The 18,728-nt window shown below is 34.0% G+C and overlaps 1 protein-coding gene across 1 annotated transcript in view; it reads left to right on the top strand.

The window, feature by feature from the left end:
• Nucleotides 1-18,728, top strand: part of EED (embryonic ectoderm development) — a 33,057-nt gene that overhangs the window by 10,947 nt on the left and 3,382 nt on the right. Inside the window, exons 4-8 of the mRNA XM_036747067.1 lie at nucleotides 578-643; nucleotides 9,782-9,907; nucleotides 10,475-10,556; nucleotides 12,719-12,810; nucleotides 17,145-17,278. Coding sequence (XP_036602962.1) covers nucleotides 578-643; nucleotides 9,782-9,907; nucleotides 10,475-10,556; nucleotides 12,719-12,810; nucleotides 17,145-17,278 — 500 coding nt within the window. The remainder of the gene's footprint in view (nucleotides 1-577; nucleotides 644-9,781; nucleotides 9,908-10,474; nucleotides 10,557-12,718; nucleotides 12,811-17,144; nucleotides 17,279-18,728) is intronic.

Raw genomic sequence — 18,728 nt, 5'->3', positions numbered from 1 at the left:
ATATTTTAAAACTTGAATAATATGGTGCTTTCAGGTTTGCAAAGTTCTTTACATAATTATCTCTTCTGATCCTTTCAATAACCCTGTAAGTTGGGTACTATTAATATCCCCATTTTACATATGAGGAAAATGAGTCAAAAGAAAGGTAAAGTGACTTTCCCAGGGTCACACAGTAAATGTCTGAGTTGAGATTTGAATCTAAATTCTTTACTCCGAGGTCACTCATATCTATTAGTCCATTCTTTCCTGTAGATAGCATACTTGAGATCCATAACGTTCATTTGTTACCAGAAAGATTACTGATTGTTTATTTGGCACACAGTCACAGTTATCCAAGTTTCAAGTTACATAAGGACTTTGTAAAAACTATTTGAAAGAAGGGGAAAATCTTATAACATTATTTATCATATATATTGTGAAGTAAGACTATCATGGTTGACTTAAGACTTCCTAGAACTTCTATGTTGAAGCAACGTTTTATAGGGTTTCAATATGTGTTCTTAAACCTCTTCAAAACCTGCAGAATAAACTTCTGTGCTTTTCAAGATTAAATACACTGTTCATTTTGTTTTATCAGGTTACTCTATATGAATGTCACTCACAAGGAGAAATCCGGTTATTGCAATCTTACGTGGATGCTGATGTATCCTTCTCTAAAGTACAGCATGTTTTTTTGTGAATATGTGAATTGACTTGAGATAAGGACATCACCCCTGGAAAAAAATGCTCTAAATTAATTATTCCCCTAAAATTTGAATTGATCTTCATTAATTTCTGTTTGTGCTACCCCTTCTTCCATGACTTTGTTATTCCCCATAACATAACTGACATTAGCATAGTGTTTAAAGTTTGCAGAGCATTTTACAGCCATATCATTTGCTCTTTCTAACAATACTGTGAGGTAGGTTTTAAGGTATTACTAGTATCATTACCTATATTTTACAGAAGAGGAAATAGCATCAGAGAGCTTGTGACTTTGTCATGGTGCAGCTGGTAAATGTCAGAGGCAGAAATTCTGCTTTGAGAGTTTTAATTTCTGTTATATATTTGTTCCCAATTATTTCTTCTATGAATTTCTTTTTTCTTTTGAGCCTTTCTGGAGTTTCTTACTGTTCTCTTCTCTCTTGGGAGAGAATTCTGGATTTCTGGATTTCATCATGCATTAGGTCATTTAACTTTTCTTATGAATTTGTTGAGAGCTTTGTAACCTCTTTAAGGATTTAGTATTCATCCTTTCTTCTGGTTTTTTATCCTCTAAGTTGATTTATCTACTTGTTTTCTGAACTTTTACTGAGGTTTTTTTTTCCCTCCTAAAGTCTTTAGTGTTTCAGCCTTTTTATATATTCACTGGTTAAACAATTTCTGACTTATCTCCGTTTGTTGGTGGGCACACCCATCCTATTCCCCAGCCTTCCTATATTGAGGAATATAGAGGTCACTAGTCTATTTTGAATATTTTTGGTGTTAAAGTTCTTGTTCTCAGTCCCCATTCCTTCGGACCTACAACAGCCCCCTACAGACACTGATTCCCCTGCCCTAAGCCCTCCTTTGGCTCTCCTTTATTTCTTGGGGCTAAGCTGAGTCATTGCCTTGTGCCTCTTTGCAGGATGGGGCAGATTTTTCAAGCAGAGTGTGTGAAGTCTTGCTAGTCTCTAATCTAGGCCAGAACCGAATTAGAAGACTGTACTGTTTTCAGCCCTTTCCCTCCACCTCACATCATTGTTCAGAGTCTGTGGTCTTGGGAAGGAGTGTTTTGACAGTATCAGCAGGGGGTTGGAGTGGAGATCCCAAGATGGACCCAAGTACAAGTGCTGGAGTCCATTTAGTGTCCCTGCCAGATAAATATGTTGGCTAGTGGCTAATATGCTTAAAGTTAGCGTTTAAGGATTAAACTTGCCTAGTGTTCATTGATAAAGATTGGGCTTCTTATTTAGAGTAGATTGAGTTGTAATTGCTCTACATCTGGATTAAAATTTTCTCCTTTCTAAGGGTTAGAGAGTTAAAGGAACATGCAAAAAGTGACTAATTTGTTATCTTACTGGTTATGTGTCATGATACTCAATATTTGTATATATTTATTTATGTTCTGTATATTTTATATTCAGTTATACGTACATATTGCTTTTCCCAATAAACACCAACTCCTTACTGGTAGGAACTGTTTTGTTTTTGTCTTTGTCTCAGTACTTTAGCAGGGTGGCTGAAGCTTAATAAATGTGTGTTGATTGATTGAAATGGTCAATAGCAATACTGTGAAGATTGGATCCAGGAGGCTTTGAAAAGGTTTCTGTTGTCCCCAACCTTATTAAGTAACCTAGAGCATTAATAATTCATGATGAAATATTTGCATATCATCCTAGAGTTTTTAATGGAGTATGCACAGCCATCTATAACTTAGCTCTGCTTGCCTCATCTAACCTTATATCCCTTTAACCACCAACATAAACCCTCAGGTACTCTCCTGATTACTGAATATACTTTATTTATTCCTGTCTCTGTTCTGAGGGTAGCTTGATCAGTGGAAAAAAATGCTGAATTTGGAGTCACGGGACCTCAATTTAAATCCATCTCTTATACCTGTTGCTTATTACCAAAGGTCATATTACAGATATGACCCTTGGGCAAGTCACTTAACCTCTCTGAGCCTCAGTTTCCTCATCTGTAAAATCAAGAATTTGGACTGACATTCTCTAAGATCCTTTCCAGTACTAGATCTGTGATCCTGTGAGCTATTACTCATATTATTCCCTTTGCCTAGAATAATCCTCTTATTCCTTTCTGAGTCCTAAATCTTGTGTGTTTGTCCACTTCAGGTTGCTCTCACATAAGTAAATACAAATATTTGGATTTAGCCATCATATTCAACTATTCTGTCATCTTTGTCTACATTCTCCAAAACTTTGATAAAGAGTATATTATATAGTCTAGTCACTTGATATCTATTTTTAACAATTGAACCTCTTAATAGAAGAGCAGACTGCCTCTTGAGATAGTGACCGAAAGTATTCAAAGGATGAAGACCTCTAGGTATGTGTTCATGCAAAAGATTGCTGCATAGGAACATGGATCACAGCCGTAGAATTGAGTAATGATAGATAGATGACTTGTAGGGTCTCTACCGACTCTAGGATTCTATGATTTTAAGTTGAAAAGTTTGTCCAGATCAATAAGCTGAGGTGATAATATCAGAGAAATTGGAAGTAGAAATAATTGGATGAGTCTCCAGAAGAATTTAATTGAATCCAGAAGAATCAATTGAATTATTGATTTAAAACCACATTCAGTTCTACAAATATTAAATACCTACTGTGTGCTAGTCACTGGGCTCACAAAGGTGAAAAATGTTATGCTCTTTATTCTCAAGTTTACACTTATATTAAAGGTAATGGATAATATTCAAAGTGAGAGGATGAATGGGGGGGTGACATGATCAGACTGTGACTGAGGAACATTTTTGTAGTTTATGCATGAGGGAATGGAAAGAGGAAAAACTGGAGGCAGGAAGGGGAGAGAGATAATGAAGGAATAATACTAATACACTTTTCTTTGGCCTTGTTACTTAATTTTAATTTGGCCTATTGTTTAGTTCCTTGAAATGTGGGTACTCGACCAATGAGTTCATTAATATAGTTAACATTGGTGTGAAAAAATGCCATAGGTGTAATTTTGTATTAAGATAGATAGTGCATGATTTATTGAAAGTAATGAAAAAAAAAAAGAAAGTAATGATTGCTTTGATGTTTTAACAGTTCTTAAAGCTGTAGAATATTAGCAGATGTGTCTGTGCTTAATTGCTCTAGGTTCTCAGTGTAGTCCAGGTACCTCTTGGGGTCCCTAAGTTTTTCAGGGGGTCCCCAAGGTGAAAGTTACTTTCATAACAATACTAAGATGCTTTAATTTCTAATATAAAAGCCAATAGGTATACTGTACATAAACCCCTCTAGGAATTTCTCAATTTTTAAGAGTGTAAAGTATTCTTGAGGCCAAAAAGTTTGAGAACTACTACTCTACAAATTTGCCATTTTCCCCCTTAAAATGAAATAAAATGTATGGAACTTGGCTGCAGCGAAAGTTTTTGAGACCAAATGAATAGGTAGAAAAGTGGTAGATGAGTTTCACTGCAGGCTAATGCAGAGTAATCCTCTTAGGGAAATGTGATATGTCAGTTATAATAGTGGAGTATGAAACATCAATTTCAATCTAGGAAAAGACTAGGAAATCATTTGCAATCAGAAGGCCTTCAAAATATTGCTTTATCATTGAGAATGCATTAGGAATAAAAGCAGAAACACCCTACTCTGTACAAAATTTTAGTTTTTCCACACATCAAATAGTGGGCATGTTTCTGTTTTGTGTGCCTCTATGCTTTAGTTCAACTAGAGGGGTATTACAGAAGGGAGTTTTATAAATGATTAAGGGAGGGCGACTACTGTGTTAAGACAGTCTGAAAACACCAGGATTTTTTATCATAGAAAGATGAAAGTTGAGAGATTTGGGGATATGATTGAAATTTTAAAAATTGTGAGTGGTGTAGACAAAGTAAACAGGCATTTACTAAATAGTGTATTGGATTTTAAGGTATTTCTCTTGAAACTTGAAAGAATTAAGTTTGGAATAAAGTAGTAACTTCGATTGAAAGGTAAGAAACTTTAAAAAGTCATTACCCCCAAGAAGCTGTATAAGTATAAGCTGAAAATAATACCAGGTTCAAAAAGAATTATGTACATAAAGGACAAAAACTCTTAATAGATTATTAAGGTAATGGAATATATGTCAAGGAATGCCTCTTTAGCCCTTCCATAAGAAAGTTCATTTTTAATATCAGTATAGAATACTGGGCTGGATTGCTCCTGGGTTTTGCACAGCCTGTAAGTTTTTAACTGTTCTCACTGATGGTGTCTATGTATACTGAATACATAAAGACATTATTAATAATTTTGGCTTTCTTCATAATATAATTCACTCATTTATAGTGAACGGTATTCTTCATTCATTCTAAGGTGATTTTCTTTTCTTTTTTCCAATTACATGTAAAAGTTTTTAACATTCACTTTTAAAAAAAATTTTTGGCTTCCAAATTCTCTCCCTCCTCCTCTCCCCCCTTGTTGAGAAGACAAGCAATTTTATCTAGATTATACATGTGCAGTCATGCAAAACATTTCCTTTTTAGTTATGTTGTGAAAGAAAATATAAATTCCTCCCCTCTCCCCAGAAAACCAGGAGAAATAAAGAAGGTTTTAACAGAAAGTATTCTTCAGTCTGCATTCAGACTCTTAGCAGTTCTTTCTCTGGAAGTGGACAGCATTTTTCATTGTGAGTTTTAAGCTGACTTTTTAATGTTGTTTGCTTGATGCCCTTTGTGTAGATAATACTGTAGCCCTTGAAAATGTAAAATTATTTGTTTTAAAGTTATGATATTTAGAGAATTCTCCTACTTATCTTTTTATTATTCAAAAACTATTTAGTTACTGCCTTGTTTTGACATTTTCTTAAGTACCTAAATATTTGTTATTCAGATGGATCTTTGTTTTCATCAATGTGAAGATTAATAATTGAGATTGAACCCCATCCATTCTTGTCCATACTTTAGTCTGTGTCCCTTGATAAGTTCGCCATAGGAGCACCATGCAATGTGACAGAGACTTTACTTGCTTACTTCTGACATCTTGAGGATACCAGTGGAATGTATAGATTGTCCACTGGTTCTCCCTTGTTCTCATCATTTGATCAGCATAGTGAACTTTATCAATCAGTTCCTTGATAATATCTTTTACTCTCATTTTTTGAAGTTTCATATTTGTTACATATTTTTGCAGCCTGCAAACACCAACCACGCACCTTTTCTTTGCCTTCTGTTTGATATTTATCCTTAATACTCTAGAAACTGATGTTCCATGATTTAAAACAATACATCAATGCTGGTAGGATATTGCTATTCAAATAATAGGACTTTGCTTCTGGAAGAAGTTTAGAACCCTTAAGAGGGAACATTGCAATTTCCTCAAAACTATCTTGCTCGTCTACTTTTTAATTCTGGGTCCAACTCGTAGTCCATTTGTACTGTTTATTCAAGAGATACATACTGATGGATGAGCTTTGTAGGTGACCCATGCAATTGCGTGTCATAATCTCCAAGTCCATTTGGGTTTTCCTGCATCAGTGGTTAAATTAAACTCCTTTGACTCATTACAAATTTCTTCCAGAATACTGGGTACTAGAGCTTGATCCACTCAACCAATGAGCACTTATTAAGCATTTACTATGTTGTAGGTACTATGTGAAGTGCTAGAAATATTTTTTAAAAAGTAAAAACATTTTCTGCCTTCAGGGAGCTTACATTCTAATGGGGGAGACACCATAGAAGTAAATCAATACATACAAGATAAAGTAGCTTTAGAGGGGAAGGCAACTTGTTTGCTGTCATCACAAATATGTAGAGCATTTGGAGAGCCTTACTATCATTCACAGAGACTCCTTTACCTTCCATTCAGTGCTAGATGTCCATCATGGCAGTGATCAAAGCCTTCAGTGACCATATGTTTGCTTGTTTTATGTCTTGTCTGACTTATTAAATGCTTGTTGACAGATTGTTGATTATCACTGTTAAAGGAATTTCGAAGAAGTCATCCTTCTATTTAGCTGCAACTTTTTTTTAAGCTTCTTGTTCCCTTTGTAGTAGTAATGGTAAAAAAAAAAATTCTGATTCTGTTATTCCAAAGCATATCCATTTGCTTGTTGGACAAGGTTCTCACGTTTAGAGTGATACCAGCAAAGGGATTGTTTATGGATGGTCTCAGAACTATGATTCTTAGCATTTTCTCTCTCTTCCTCCACTGCTACCATTGATGCAAAAATGGAATGAAACTTCATAGAAATGAGGATCATTTTGTATTTTCCTTTGTTTCATAGGCTGCCACAGCTAAAAAGTTAACTCTCAAGTGACCTGCCTACTTAAGATGAGCATCTCTGTACTTAGCTAGAAAGTTCCTCAGAAATAAGCTTAGTCTGCTACTGGCACCTTACTCAAAGCATTTGCAGCATAATAAGACTTGCCAGGCTTGTATTCCACTGGTGAAGTTTTAAAGAATCCCTGTTCACCACTACATCGTAGTAAGAAATCATAGTACGACTTTGTGAAGGATTTTTTCCTTTGAATGTAGACATTAAAAACAATTTATTTTGGAAAGGTAACTTTCTTATTGATTCTAAATACTGGGCTAGTTTTTTTAAAAAATGATAATAGTTACAGTAGTCTCAGTATCTATCTTGTTACCTTGGAATTTTTTAGGATGAGGGATAATGTTCTTTAAAATAAAAGAATATATCTTTTTTTTCTCAATATAAAATACACATATAATAAATAGAGTAAAATTCTATTCTAACAAGCCTCTATAAAGCCATTGAATATTTGTGAAAGTCATTGCAACATGAACTGATGGATGTTTGCATCAGTTTAGCAGTGATTTAACCACCCTTTGATTATAGTATCAAAGTAGTATCTCTCAGGCTATTAGAAGATCCATTGATTTGTAGCAAAATAAACAGTAGTTGCACAGCTATTGGAAACTCTTTTATTGCACCTATTAGCGTTCTTCTAAGTTATTCATCCTCGAAGCATCCTAGAAACAAAGTCCTTCAACAGTTATCAGCTTATTCTTTCAGGGTAGTGGGAAGATGAACAGTGAGAGCATAGTGGTAGAGCAGGAAGAGCCACAGGTTGAACCATTCTGAATGTTAGGGGCGCCTCTTGCTGGTACTGGAGCTCCTCAATCCCAGGGCAGGGGCCTCTCTGCCCAGAGCCACCCATTGCCTCCATTGCAGCTGCCCATTGCTGTGGTTCTTGTGCACCTTCTGTACGTTGAACTAAATGGCTTCTTGGGTTCATTCTATGATTCTTTGTATCATATTGTAAAAAGTTTGCATCATTTCTCAGATTTAAGTGTTTAGTATTGTTGACATTTATACTTAAATGGTCATTCTGATCTCAGCAATTTTTATCAAATGAACCCTTTCCCTAATAACTGAGATCATGCTACTGTGTTTATTTACCCTTGGTGTGTTGCGTATCTGATCTTTTCTGGTGATCGACCTCTCTATTTTTTAACCAGTGTCAAGTAGTATGTGTGATTACTATTACTTTATAGTACAATTTGAGATCTGGTACTGCTTAGAAATATTTTTTCATTATACTTATTCAATAAAACTCTTATTCCAGGATCAGTACAAAATCACAGAATTTGGGTTTGAAGGGACTTCAGGGGTTTTGTAGTCCAACTCCTTTATGAAAGTAATCTCCACAGTAACATAGCTTACAAGTGAAGTGGTTGTCTAGCCTATGTTTGAAGGCCTCGAAGGAGGGGGACCCTGCCATCTTTTGAGTTAGTCTATCCTACTTTTAGTACTCTATCCTACTTTTAGATAGCTCTTGTTAACAAACTTTTCCCGTATATCAAACCTAACTTTTCCTCCTTGGAATTTCTATTTTTTACTTTTGAGGCCACATAGAACAAATCTTCACTTCATCTGCCTTAAAGATAGTTGTTACATACTCCCTGAGCCTTCGCTTCTCCAGGCTAAACATGTCCATGGCTAAGTGTTGACTTTAGTATATAAAGATGACCCTATTGATCCTCAGTGAGATCATGTATGGGAGTATACAAGCATAACTTTAGAGTTGAAAGGGACCTCAGAGGTCCTCAGGTTGCAACCAGTTTAGCTAATTGGGTGTCTCATCTATAAACCAACCAAGGATCAATCTTGGTTGCATATTTCTAGTTTGACAAGTTAGCGATCTTTAGAAAAGTCTTACTTTAAATGAAGACAAAAAATCTTTGGCTTTACAGGTGTGTGTGTGTGGTGGGGGTGCGGGGGGGGGGTGTCATCTCATAAATGCCTAGCATTTTAAAAGACTCAAGCTTTTGTTCCTGGCTTTGAGGTTTATCTAGGTGAGTATTCTCAGACTCAGACTGCATGTTTAATTTAAGTTTGTAGCTTAGATTTAGAGCTAGAAGAAACTGTAGAGGTCATCTAGTCCTGCATTTTACAGGTTAGGAAACAGACCCAGAGAGGTCAAAATAACTTGTTCAAGATACCAGGAAACAAAATACCAGGAAATAAGTGAGACCATGTAAGCAACCCAGCGAGGTTGGAAATCTCATATCTCTTTACTACAGTTATTGAAACCTCCCTTCTCACCTTAGCATTTTATAATTAAATGATTCTCAACCATGTCTATAATTCAGATTCTTCTTATACTGAAGAATACGAATTTTGAGGTGATCAAATTCTTACTTAGTTTGAAGCAGGAACACAAAGAAAGGGAAAATTTCTATGTACATTGTTGATGACTAAAACACAGGAGAAGAATTAGATATTCACTCACAATTGTCTTTTAGTGTATGTAAACCACTTCCCAAACCTTCAAGCACTATGAATGTTAGCTGTTTATTATTACAAAATTGACCACAAATAGACAACATCAGCATCTTTTGCAATTAAAGTGAACTAAAGTGAAATAGGGAGTTAGGTGGGAAAACAAAACATTGTGATTTTTTTTGTTGATTGGTTTAGAATTTGTTTATTCATTGTTATTTTAGACCCTACTTTCTGAGTGAGGACAGGAAGTGAGAGTTTACTACTTGTCAGGCACTGATAAAACTGGCAGTTTTAGTATATTTGAATCAAATCATAAAATATTAAACACATCTTTCACAGATAATGAAAAGAGTGTGGTTAGAAGTTATGTTTTTAAAATGTGTTCCTTAACAGTACTTTTTCTTAGGCTGATGAAAACTTTTATACTTGTGCTTGGACTTATGATAGCAATACAAGCCATCCTCTCTTAGCTGTGGCTGGATCTAGAGGCATAATTAGGATAATTAATCCCATAACAATGCAGTGCATAAAGGTAAGTTGAAAGTTAAAACCATAGATTTAATTTCCCTGAATGTATATTATTGGGGCTTTGTCATGCAGAGTTTGTAGCTAGTGAAATTTTGAATTTTGGCATTAGGTAAAATGCTTATATTTTCCTAAGAGTTCATTGGACTAAGGTAATTTAAAACTGCTTTAGCAAATATACTTAAAGTGAATTTCTGCATTAAAAGTGTGTTTTGTGTTGTACGTATTTATGTAGTTATAGAAAAATACATAGGATTCCCATTTTTTAGGCTCTCATGTTTGTCATGTCTGGAAAAAGTGTACTAAAGAAAAGGAAGGAGGGAAAGTATAGGGTTTTCTTGTTTGTTCTTGTAATTTCCTCCAGTCTGCCCTCCCAGATTTTTTTATTCTGTTTGTGCTTCTCTCAGTTTTAAATGCTTGCATATAGATTTAGAAAGGGTAACATGGAGCCCATTTAAGCAGAAAAACATGTAAAATGTACAAGTCACTTAAAATGAAAGTGATTTCCATTTCTGTGCAATGAGAAAGATATTTGTCTTAGGGATATGAACTTTATCTTTAAATTTTATTTTAGCACTATGTTGGCCATGGAAATGCTATTAATGAACTGAAATTTCATCCGAGAGATCCAAATCTTCTTCTTTCAGTAAGCAAAGGTAAGACCCAGCAACTCTTTAGACCTACTTATATATGAATGAATTATATGTTCTTTCCATTTAGTTAGGGGTTGAACAATAATTGTACTAGAAAGTTATACTGAAAAATATTAGAAATTTTATAGCAATAAGGAATAAAAGCATAAGCCTAGATGAAGTGTCAGACTAAGATGTAAGTTCTGAAAAGAAGACATTTACTTGTGGCATTTTACCAAAGTAAATGATGCTGATGGTGCTAGGGGATTCAGAATAGTATAGTTGATAAGAGAAGACTGATATTTTGAAAATTCTAAAAGTCATCAAATTTTTGTAGCATGTTGTCAGTAGCATGTTATATATAGACATATTTTAAAAGCATGTTTTACAAACTAGTATGCGAAAGGTAATTTTCACTCCTTAAATTCCTATGTAGGTATAATCTGTATACCATGATATCATTAATATAACTTGACTAATTTACATTTATGAAAATATGTATTTACTAAACCGCTAAAACAGTGGGATTTTGTTTTAAAAAAGGTTGATTTACAAAAGGTTTTCCATAAAGTGCCATTAGACAGTGCGTAGTTCTAGCACTATGTGTGCTTTCAAGGACATCATATCTGTGTGTGCTTTCCCTTTCATTGATCCATGTCTCTTCTAAATCTGAAATCACTCAAACTCACCTTGGGTTCCTAGAAGTTGATGATTAGTAACCTTTGCTTTCCTAAGACAACCGAGTCACTCGTGCTCATAGGGTCTGTACTCATGTGTATTTTCATCCCATGTTTTCTCTCCTTTTCTGTGACCATGGTCTAGTGTATGTAATCTTTTCACAGACCTATTCTCCAGCTGTACCACAGATTAAAAAATCTTGGTTTGTGAAGCAATGTCCTAATGAATTTTAAATGATTTAATTTACAAAAAATTTTTTTCCGAAGTGTTTTTATATAAAGTACATATGTATATGAAGCATGCTTGTGTGTTTCATACCTTAGGCCTCTGACCCTCCAGCTCCTAACTGTGCCACATGTCACCACCTCTGAGAAGTAAGAAGAGAGGAGTAGAAATATTTTTTTCACTACCTCCCCTCTTGGTAGTGGTGAGCAAAACAGGCAAGAGTTTCTGGGCTCAAATGCACTTCTGTGTGTAATGCAAGTCATGTTTTAATTAACTTGTTTTAATTAGCACAGCTTTTAAGCCCAGCTTTTTATTCATTTCTGTATCTAAAAGTGGAGAAGACATTTATCAAAGTAAACTTTTAAAGTGAGTTGAAATTGACTGGAATTGCCATTAATATTATTTTGAGGTCCTCTATTTTTAAAAATCTGATAAGACACACAAGAAGTTTGACTATTGATACACATTGTTGAACATTGTTGCTATTGAAGATACTTGACATTCCCTGATTGGCTTTTTTTTTTTCCTCCAATTCTGAGTTAGGGCATTATTGTACTTTTTCTTGCATTCATGTTAAAAGAAAACGAAACATTTGAAGAATTTGAAATTATGATTTTAGAATATGGAGAGCAGTATACTACAAAGCTGTGTATGATTGGACCAATGTCAATCATAATTTCAACTCGCTATAGATTTCTTATAAATCTGCTTATTCCCATCTGTTTCTTAGTATAAGCATAAGTGTTAAGAAGAATGTCTAATGACAAGCAGCATAATTTTTTTAATATTTTCTAATAAAATGTCTAAACACGATTCCTCCTTATATAGCACTTCTCCATTTTATTTTTGAAAAAAGTTCTTATAAGCTGTGAGCATTAAAAATATTATAACTCAAAAATAGGATTATATCTTCATTCTTCACCTTGTCCCTTAAAACAATTGAGCTGATAAGTAACTTTCTTTAAAGATAAACTTTGAGCTCAATAAATATTAAAAATTGGTCTCAATGAAATTTATTCAGATTCATCAGGATATAAGATGACGCTGATGAAAAGACATTGAAAAGGTGTGTTATTCTATAAATTATGAAGAAGTTTTTTGAGCCTACGATCTTCATTCCCATTTTTCAAGTAGCCTTTAACTGTGCAAAGAAAGCCTATTGCAAATCTAAATCATTTTGATAATTACCTTAAGATTTTATTACCTGTCATTAGGTAGGATAGGTTTGAAAGGCCAGAGCTAAAGTGATAAAGGTTAATCTTAATTATTTGCATTTATACTAGATCATGCTTTGAGACTGTGGAACATCCAGACAGACACACTGGTTGCAATATTTGGAGGTGTAGAAGGGCACAGAGATGAAGTTTTAAGTGCTGTAAGTAGAAAGCCACAGGGCAGTGATTTATTTATTTGTGACTGAGATTTATTTGTAAATTACTACCACTGATAGCTTTCCTTACAAGAAAGCATATGGTTTCTATGGTATAGCCTTTCAGGCCATCATTTCACTTATCCATAATATATACTTCAATCTTATTGGTTGAATGAAGCAAATAGTTGTAGTATTTCTTCTTCATTTGCATTAAGATAAATCTTGAGAGAATAGTGAAAGAAAGCAAAAACTAAAGAATAGGTTTTGACTAATGAAGCTTATTAATTTTTATCTTCTGTGAGGTTATAGAATGGACTAATGGATGAAGAATGGCCTTTGAGTCCACAAGACCTCAGTTCATTTCCTGCTTCTGCCACATACTGGCTGTATAACCCTGGGCAGGTCATTTAACTTCTCAGTGCCCCAGGCAGCTCTTTAATACTATCAGTTGCACAGCGGGTGCCAGTGGGGATTGATGAAGAAGTTTCTTCAGAGCGAATTCCCTGAACCAACGAAATCACAAGTCTGGTACCTCAAAAAATTGGATTTTTAAATACATTTAGAAAACATCATGTTTGCCATTATAGTTCATGTTGCAAAGAGATAACTGTTTCCAGCTTTTCTGTGTGAATTATATGTCTCTGTGAGACTAGGGATATAGTAGCTTTCAATCTCTTCAGAGCACATGTGGTCCTATTCTCTGTTTGCTGTAACATATTCTAAACAGTTTTCAATTAAAAAAAGACCTTGTTGTATATATGTGATTTTCAACTTAATTTTGGCCACTTTGTGGCATAATTCTTGTAGTAACTAAAAAGTTATCCCATCTAATGCTTATATGAGAAACAACTTAATTTTGGAGAGTGCAAGGACACATCAGGCACACAATTAATATCCCTAACTTGAGTTTATAAGTCAGGGACGTTCAGCCACAAACACTGTAGTATTCAAATACATGTAGTCATATAAGGTTTGTTTTTTGTTTTTTTTTTTGAGGTGGCAACAGAACTGCAGAGTAGTCTTAACATGGAAGAACCCAAGCTGCTATCACCCTAAATCATGAACTGTAACTTTAGAGCTACCATCTAAGGAAGAATGCCTTGTTGATACTGGTTTTCCCAAGTAAAATGATTAGAAACAAAGCAGCCAGGCTTGTGAACTAAAGTTTTAGTTTCTTGGATTACAGTAGCTTGTGGGTCCATCTCGTAGGATTGATTCTTTAGTATAGGTTATGAAATTATTCTTCTCAAAAAGAACATTTTTTTTTCTGAGCATTAAAGTGTCTTAAGTACTGTGAGATTTCTGTGAACATTCAATTAAGAATTCTTCCACCCTGTAATTTTAAGGAAGTAGCATTCTTTGAAGAAATAGTTTTTTGATAGCAAGAGAAACTTTATTTTTCAAGATGCTTTAAACCAACTTTCTGAAGTATCAGGATTATTAAAAATTGGTTTGATATTGGCTATTCTATGATATGTTGAAATTGTAGACTGCAGCCTGGGGATGATGATGACAACTTTATGCAGATAGCCCAGCTTCATAGGTATTTTGGGTGGGTAATAAGATATCTTTAGAATTTTTCTTGTACTTTTAACTTGCATGTTTTGAAATGCTTCATTCACCTCTGAAATTTAATATATCAAAGTCAGTGAACTTGATATATTTCTGTTATTTTTGAAAAAGTAATTTACATGAGGAAAAAACTATGAATACATGACCCTGTTGGATTTTGGGTTTAGTTTGAGAGGTACTATTTACAGCTTTTTAAGAATGTCACACTTTAAAAAAGTAAGTTGTTAAGCTTTTTCTTTTGTTTTTACGGTTTGTCAGCTTAGTTTGTACATTGAAATTTAGTCACCTCACTTGATATTTTGAAAATTAGCAAGGTTGTATGATTAAATTAATGGGATAGAAGGAAATTGATGCAAAATTCTCACTTCTTGAACTTCTAAATTGCTTGGTTTTGAACCGAGTTAAGAGGCAGGATTAACCCAGAAGACTTATTTCTGAAATTACTGGTTTGACAGGATGTTTGCAGTAGGCTCATGCTATAAAATAGACACAAAATTGTGTTTATTTTTTAATCGTTACTTCTCTTTTTTTTTAATGTATCTTAATAGAAAGTTCTTTTTTAGGAAATTATTCTGAATTGAAGTTCTTATTAAGCAAATTATTTGGAAGACCTGTTTTTAGTATCTTTAAGGCTAGCATTTAGCATTGATTTGGTTGTTGTTTTGGCCCTTTGGTGCTGATGCCTGTTAATGTATCTTTTGCAGGCAATGCTATTTCTGTACCAGTGTACAGTCATTAATGGCATGCTAAGTTATGTTGATTTCAGATACCTTGTCTGAAAAAAAAGAAAACCTTTAACCATAAGCATGTGATAATTTTCTTCAGTTATCTCAGCAGTAAACTTAGTAAAGATGTGAACTCATAGCAGATAGCTAAAAATAAATTATTCACAGACTCATTGCTCATGAATGTAGTTTTGTGGCCATTTGACATCTCTTTAGCATCTCTATCCACCAGAATGAGAAAGAAAAGCAAAATAGTTGAGTCATATCAGTCAGTTTGGCTATTTCATACCTTTAAATGTGTTTAATAGGGAAGGAAATGGAAGATTCCGAATTTAAAGGTTTTTTAAAATTTATTTTGGAATTTTGGAATCTATCTGTACCTTCTTTCTTGACGTTCATAGTTGAGCATTGACCTGTCTCTTTAAGTACACAGTTGTATGTCATTAGTGAGAGTCTCACATAACCCACAAAATGAATGAAAATTCATTGTTTACTTCCTTCTGTAAAAGATGCCTGTCACGTGGGAAAAGATTTTGATTCAGCTTTTACTTGTTCAAAATTAAGCAAAGAGGCTTTGGTGAATATCTAGAAAAGGAAGTGCTGATCACAGAGAATTAGCCTGCTTTTCATCAAGAGCAGCTCATACAACACTAACAGTATTTCCTTATTAAATTGTTCATGGGTGCGCTATAGATAAAACTTACCTAGACTTTAGCAGTGCATGATAAACTCCTTTGTTGTTGTTCTAGCATAAAAAGATAGAAATATGTGAGCTAGATGATTATGCAAGTAAGTAGATTTGGAAATAGGCAAATGACTGGACTTGGAAAGTTTGTGGTTTGAGTAAAATCAGAAGGATGTCTTATGTCCCAAAGATAAGTGTCTGATTTTATTCTCTTTGACACTTTTATTAATGACTTGGTTAGCAGAGATGGAATGCTTATCATATTTGCAGGTGACATAAAACTAGAAATGGTAACTAAGACATCAGATGCAATTGCCCTTGAAAATATATTCCTAGCAGCTAAGTGTTGCAATGAATAGACTGCTAGGCCTAGAGTGAGGAAGACCCAAGTTCAAATTGGGCCTGATACTTACAGCAGTGTGCTCCTGTCACTTAACCTCTGTCTTCCTCAGTTTCCTCAGCTGTAAAATGGAGATAATAATAGCACCTATCTCCCAGGGTTATCATGAGAGTCAGATGAGATAATATTTGTAATGGGCTTAGCATAAGTGCCTAGTATAGTAGGTGCTTAATAAATGTTTGCTTCCTAGATGCTTCGTTAGGTTTCCAAAATATTTTGACAGATTAAAATGTTCTGAATATGACAAATGAAGTTTAAATGATAAGTGTAAAAGTTTACATTTGTTTGGAAAAAAAATGTTTTTTTAAGTACAAGATATAGAAAGGTAGCAGTTTGTCTAAAAAAGATTAAATGGGTTTCTGAGGACTGCAAACTGACAAAGAGTCAATAGTGTGATTTCATAACCACTAAAGCTAATGGTATCATGGACTGCATTGAGAGGAATAGCTACCGAGATTCGAGGAGAAATGCCTGCTGAACTTACATGGTATGACTGCATCTGAGGTGAAACAAATGCTTAAGAGAGTCTACACAGGAGGACAACCAGAAGGTGAAGGGCTTCAAGTTCATGCCACATATGGATCGGTTGAAGTAATAGCTGAATTTTTAATAATTAGCTGGAGATAAGATAATGTTGGGATGGTGATATTAAAACTATGTATAGGTATTTGCAGGACTGTTAAGTGGACTAGGGATTGGACTTCTTTTGCTTGGCCCCAGAGGACAGAATTTACAAAAAGGCTTATTTAGGCTTCAAGCAGAGGCTGAATGACCACTTAGTGGGCATTTCTATAATTTGTGACTAAATTGAGAAAAGCCCCCCCCCAAAATTAGCCATGTACATACAATTTGTGTTATAGTTGATATCATTTTGAGTATCATCAAGTTAATTTGGATAAATGGCATAACTTGATACTGTGACTTATTTTCTTGATTTAAACTGTTTACTGCATAGGATTATGATCTTCTTGGTGAAAAAATAATGTCCTGTGGAATGGATCATTCTCTCAAACTCTGGAGGATCAATTCAAAAAGAATGATGAATGCAATTAAGGATTCTTATGACTATAACCCAAATAAAACCAACAGGTAACAGTAACATTTGTGACCTTTATTTAAGAAGAAACAAAACTCTTCCCATACAAAACAGATAATTATAAGTATGGGTGATAGCTTATTTTTACAAAAATTGCTTTTAACCCTTCAAAAAATCAATTTTGGGAAGTGATTTTTAAAAATAACTTATTAATAGATTAATTTTTCTTGGTCTGGTTTATTTCATGTTTTTCGTTCATTTTCTATTCATTTTGTCAGAATTGTTTTCATTTTTGAAAAATTTTTGTTTAATTAGATATCATTCCACTTTCTGTCCTTAGATGTTTTTAATAAAGGACAAAAACCTTCATATTACCATATTTTATTTACTGCAAAGAAATAGGAGACAGTAAATGGCAATTCAGAAACTTAAAAAGTATCAGTTATATAGTCAATAAAATCTCAAGTTCTGTTCAACAATGGTCTGAGGGAAAAGTATTACTTAAACTTTCAATTTTAGCATCTAAAGACTGTGGACAAAGTTGTTCAAAATAACTTTCCAGTGCTACTTTAAAAATTTTTATTTCCATTATGTCTGCATGCTTAGTGTAAACCATATGCCATATAAAACATTTCTTTAAAAAAAAAGGTCTGTGGTTTTTATATTTAGGTCTCAATTTCTAACAAACATTATTACTTTATGCCAAATTATCTCCCATTTTATTAAAGATTGGGTTAAATAAAAAACAGAAGACATTCTACAGGAAGTCAGATGGGAAGGGGTTGACCTTTCCTTAATCTTCTTTGTCAAAACTTCTTAAGTTGTTTTCAGAACCTTAAAAAAGCTTTATGTGATGCTTCCATTGTAGAGAGTATATATCCTTTATATGTATTAAATTTTCACATAATGTCTTACTAAGAACTAGAGGTGCTAAAAAACATGAATTTAAATTCTCTTTGATTGTTGAGTCAGCTAGTATGGGTCTCTCAATTCTTAGTGACCTAAAGAATTATTATAACTTTACTTAATTCAGAACCAAAGAATGGGGGAGTAACTGGCCACATCTGCCTAATTAATTAATCTAGGAATATTACTAACAAATTATATTTCTGGAAGCAAAGGCAAAATTACTGTCACTTAAAATTGTGTGCTCATTTTTTAGTTAGGGTTATTTTTCACCGAACACTTAGAGCAAATCCCTAATTTGCTTGCCAAAAAAGTATTTAACTTAATTTTGACAAATAATATAAAACCAGATCCATTAATCAGACTTTTATATATGACAGCTCTTTGTAAGCACTGTGAGGACAAACTTGGCCTTTAATCTTAACATGGTCTCATAGCAAATTTAGAGTCATAAATCACAGAGCTAGATATGTTGTTGGAAATAATCTCATTTTACAGAGGAAGAAACTAAAACTCTTAGAGGTTAAATGACATGTACAAGTCCACACAGCAGTTAACAGCAAAAATAGTAGATTCTGTTGTTCAAACCAACAAAAA

This window comes from Trichosurus vulpecula, chromosome 2, assembly GCF_011100635.1.
Source record: "Trichosurus vulpecula isolate mTriVul1 chromosome 2, mTriVul1.pri, whole genome shotgun sequence".
NCBI classification, from domain to species: domain Eukaryota; kingdom Metazoa; phylum Chordata; class Mammalia; order Diprotodontia; family Phalangeridae; genus Trichosurus; species Trichosurus vulpecula.
The sequence above is the reverse complement of the archived record's forward strand: the minus strand, read 5'-3'. Positions and strand labels throughout refer to the sequence as shown.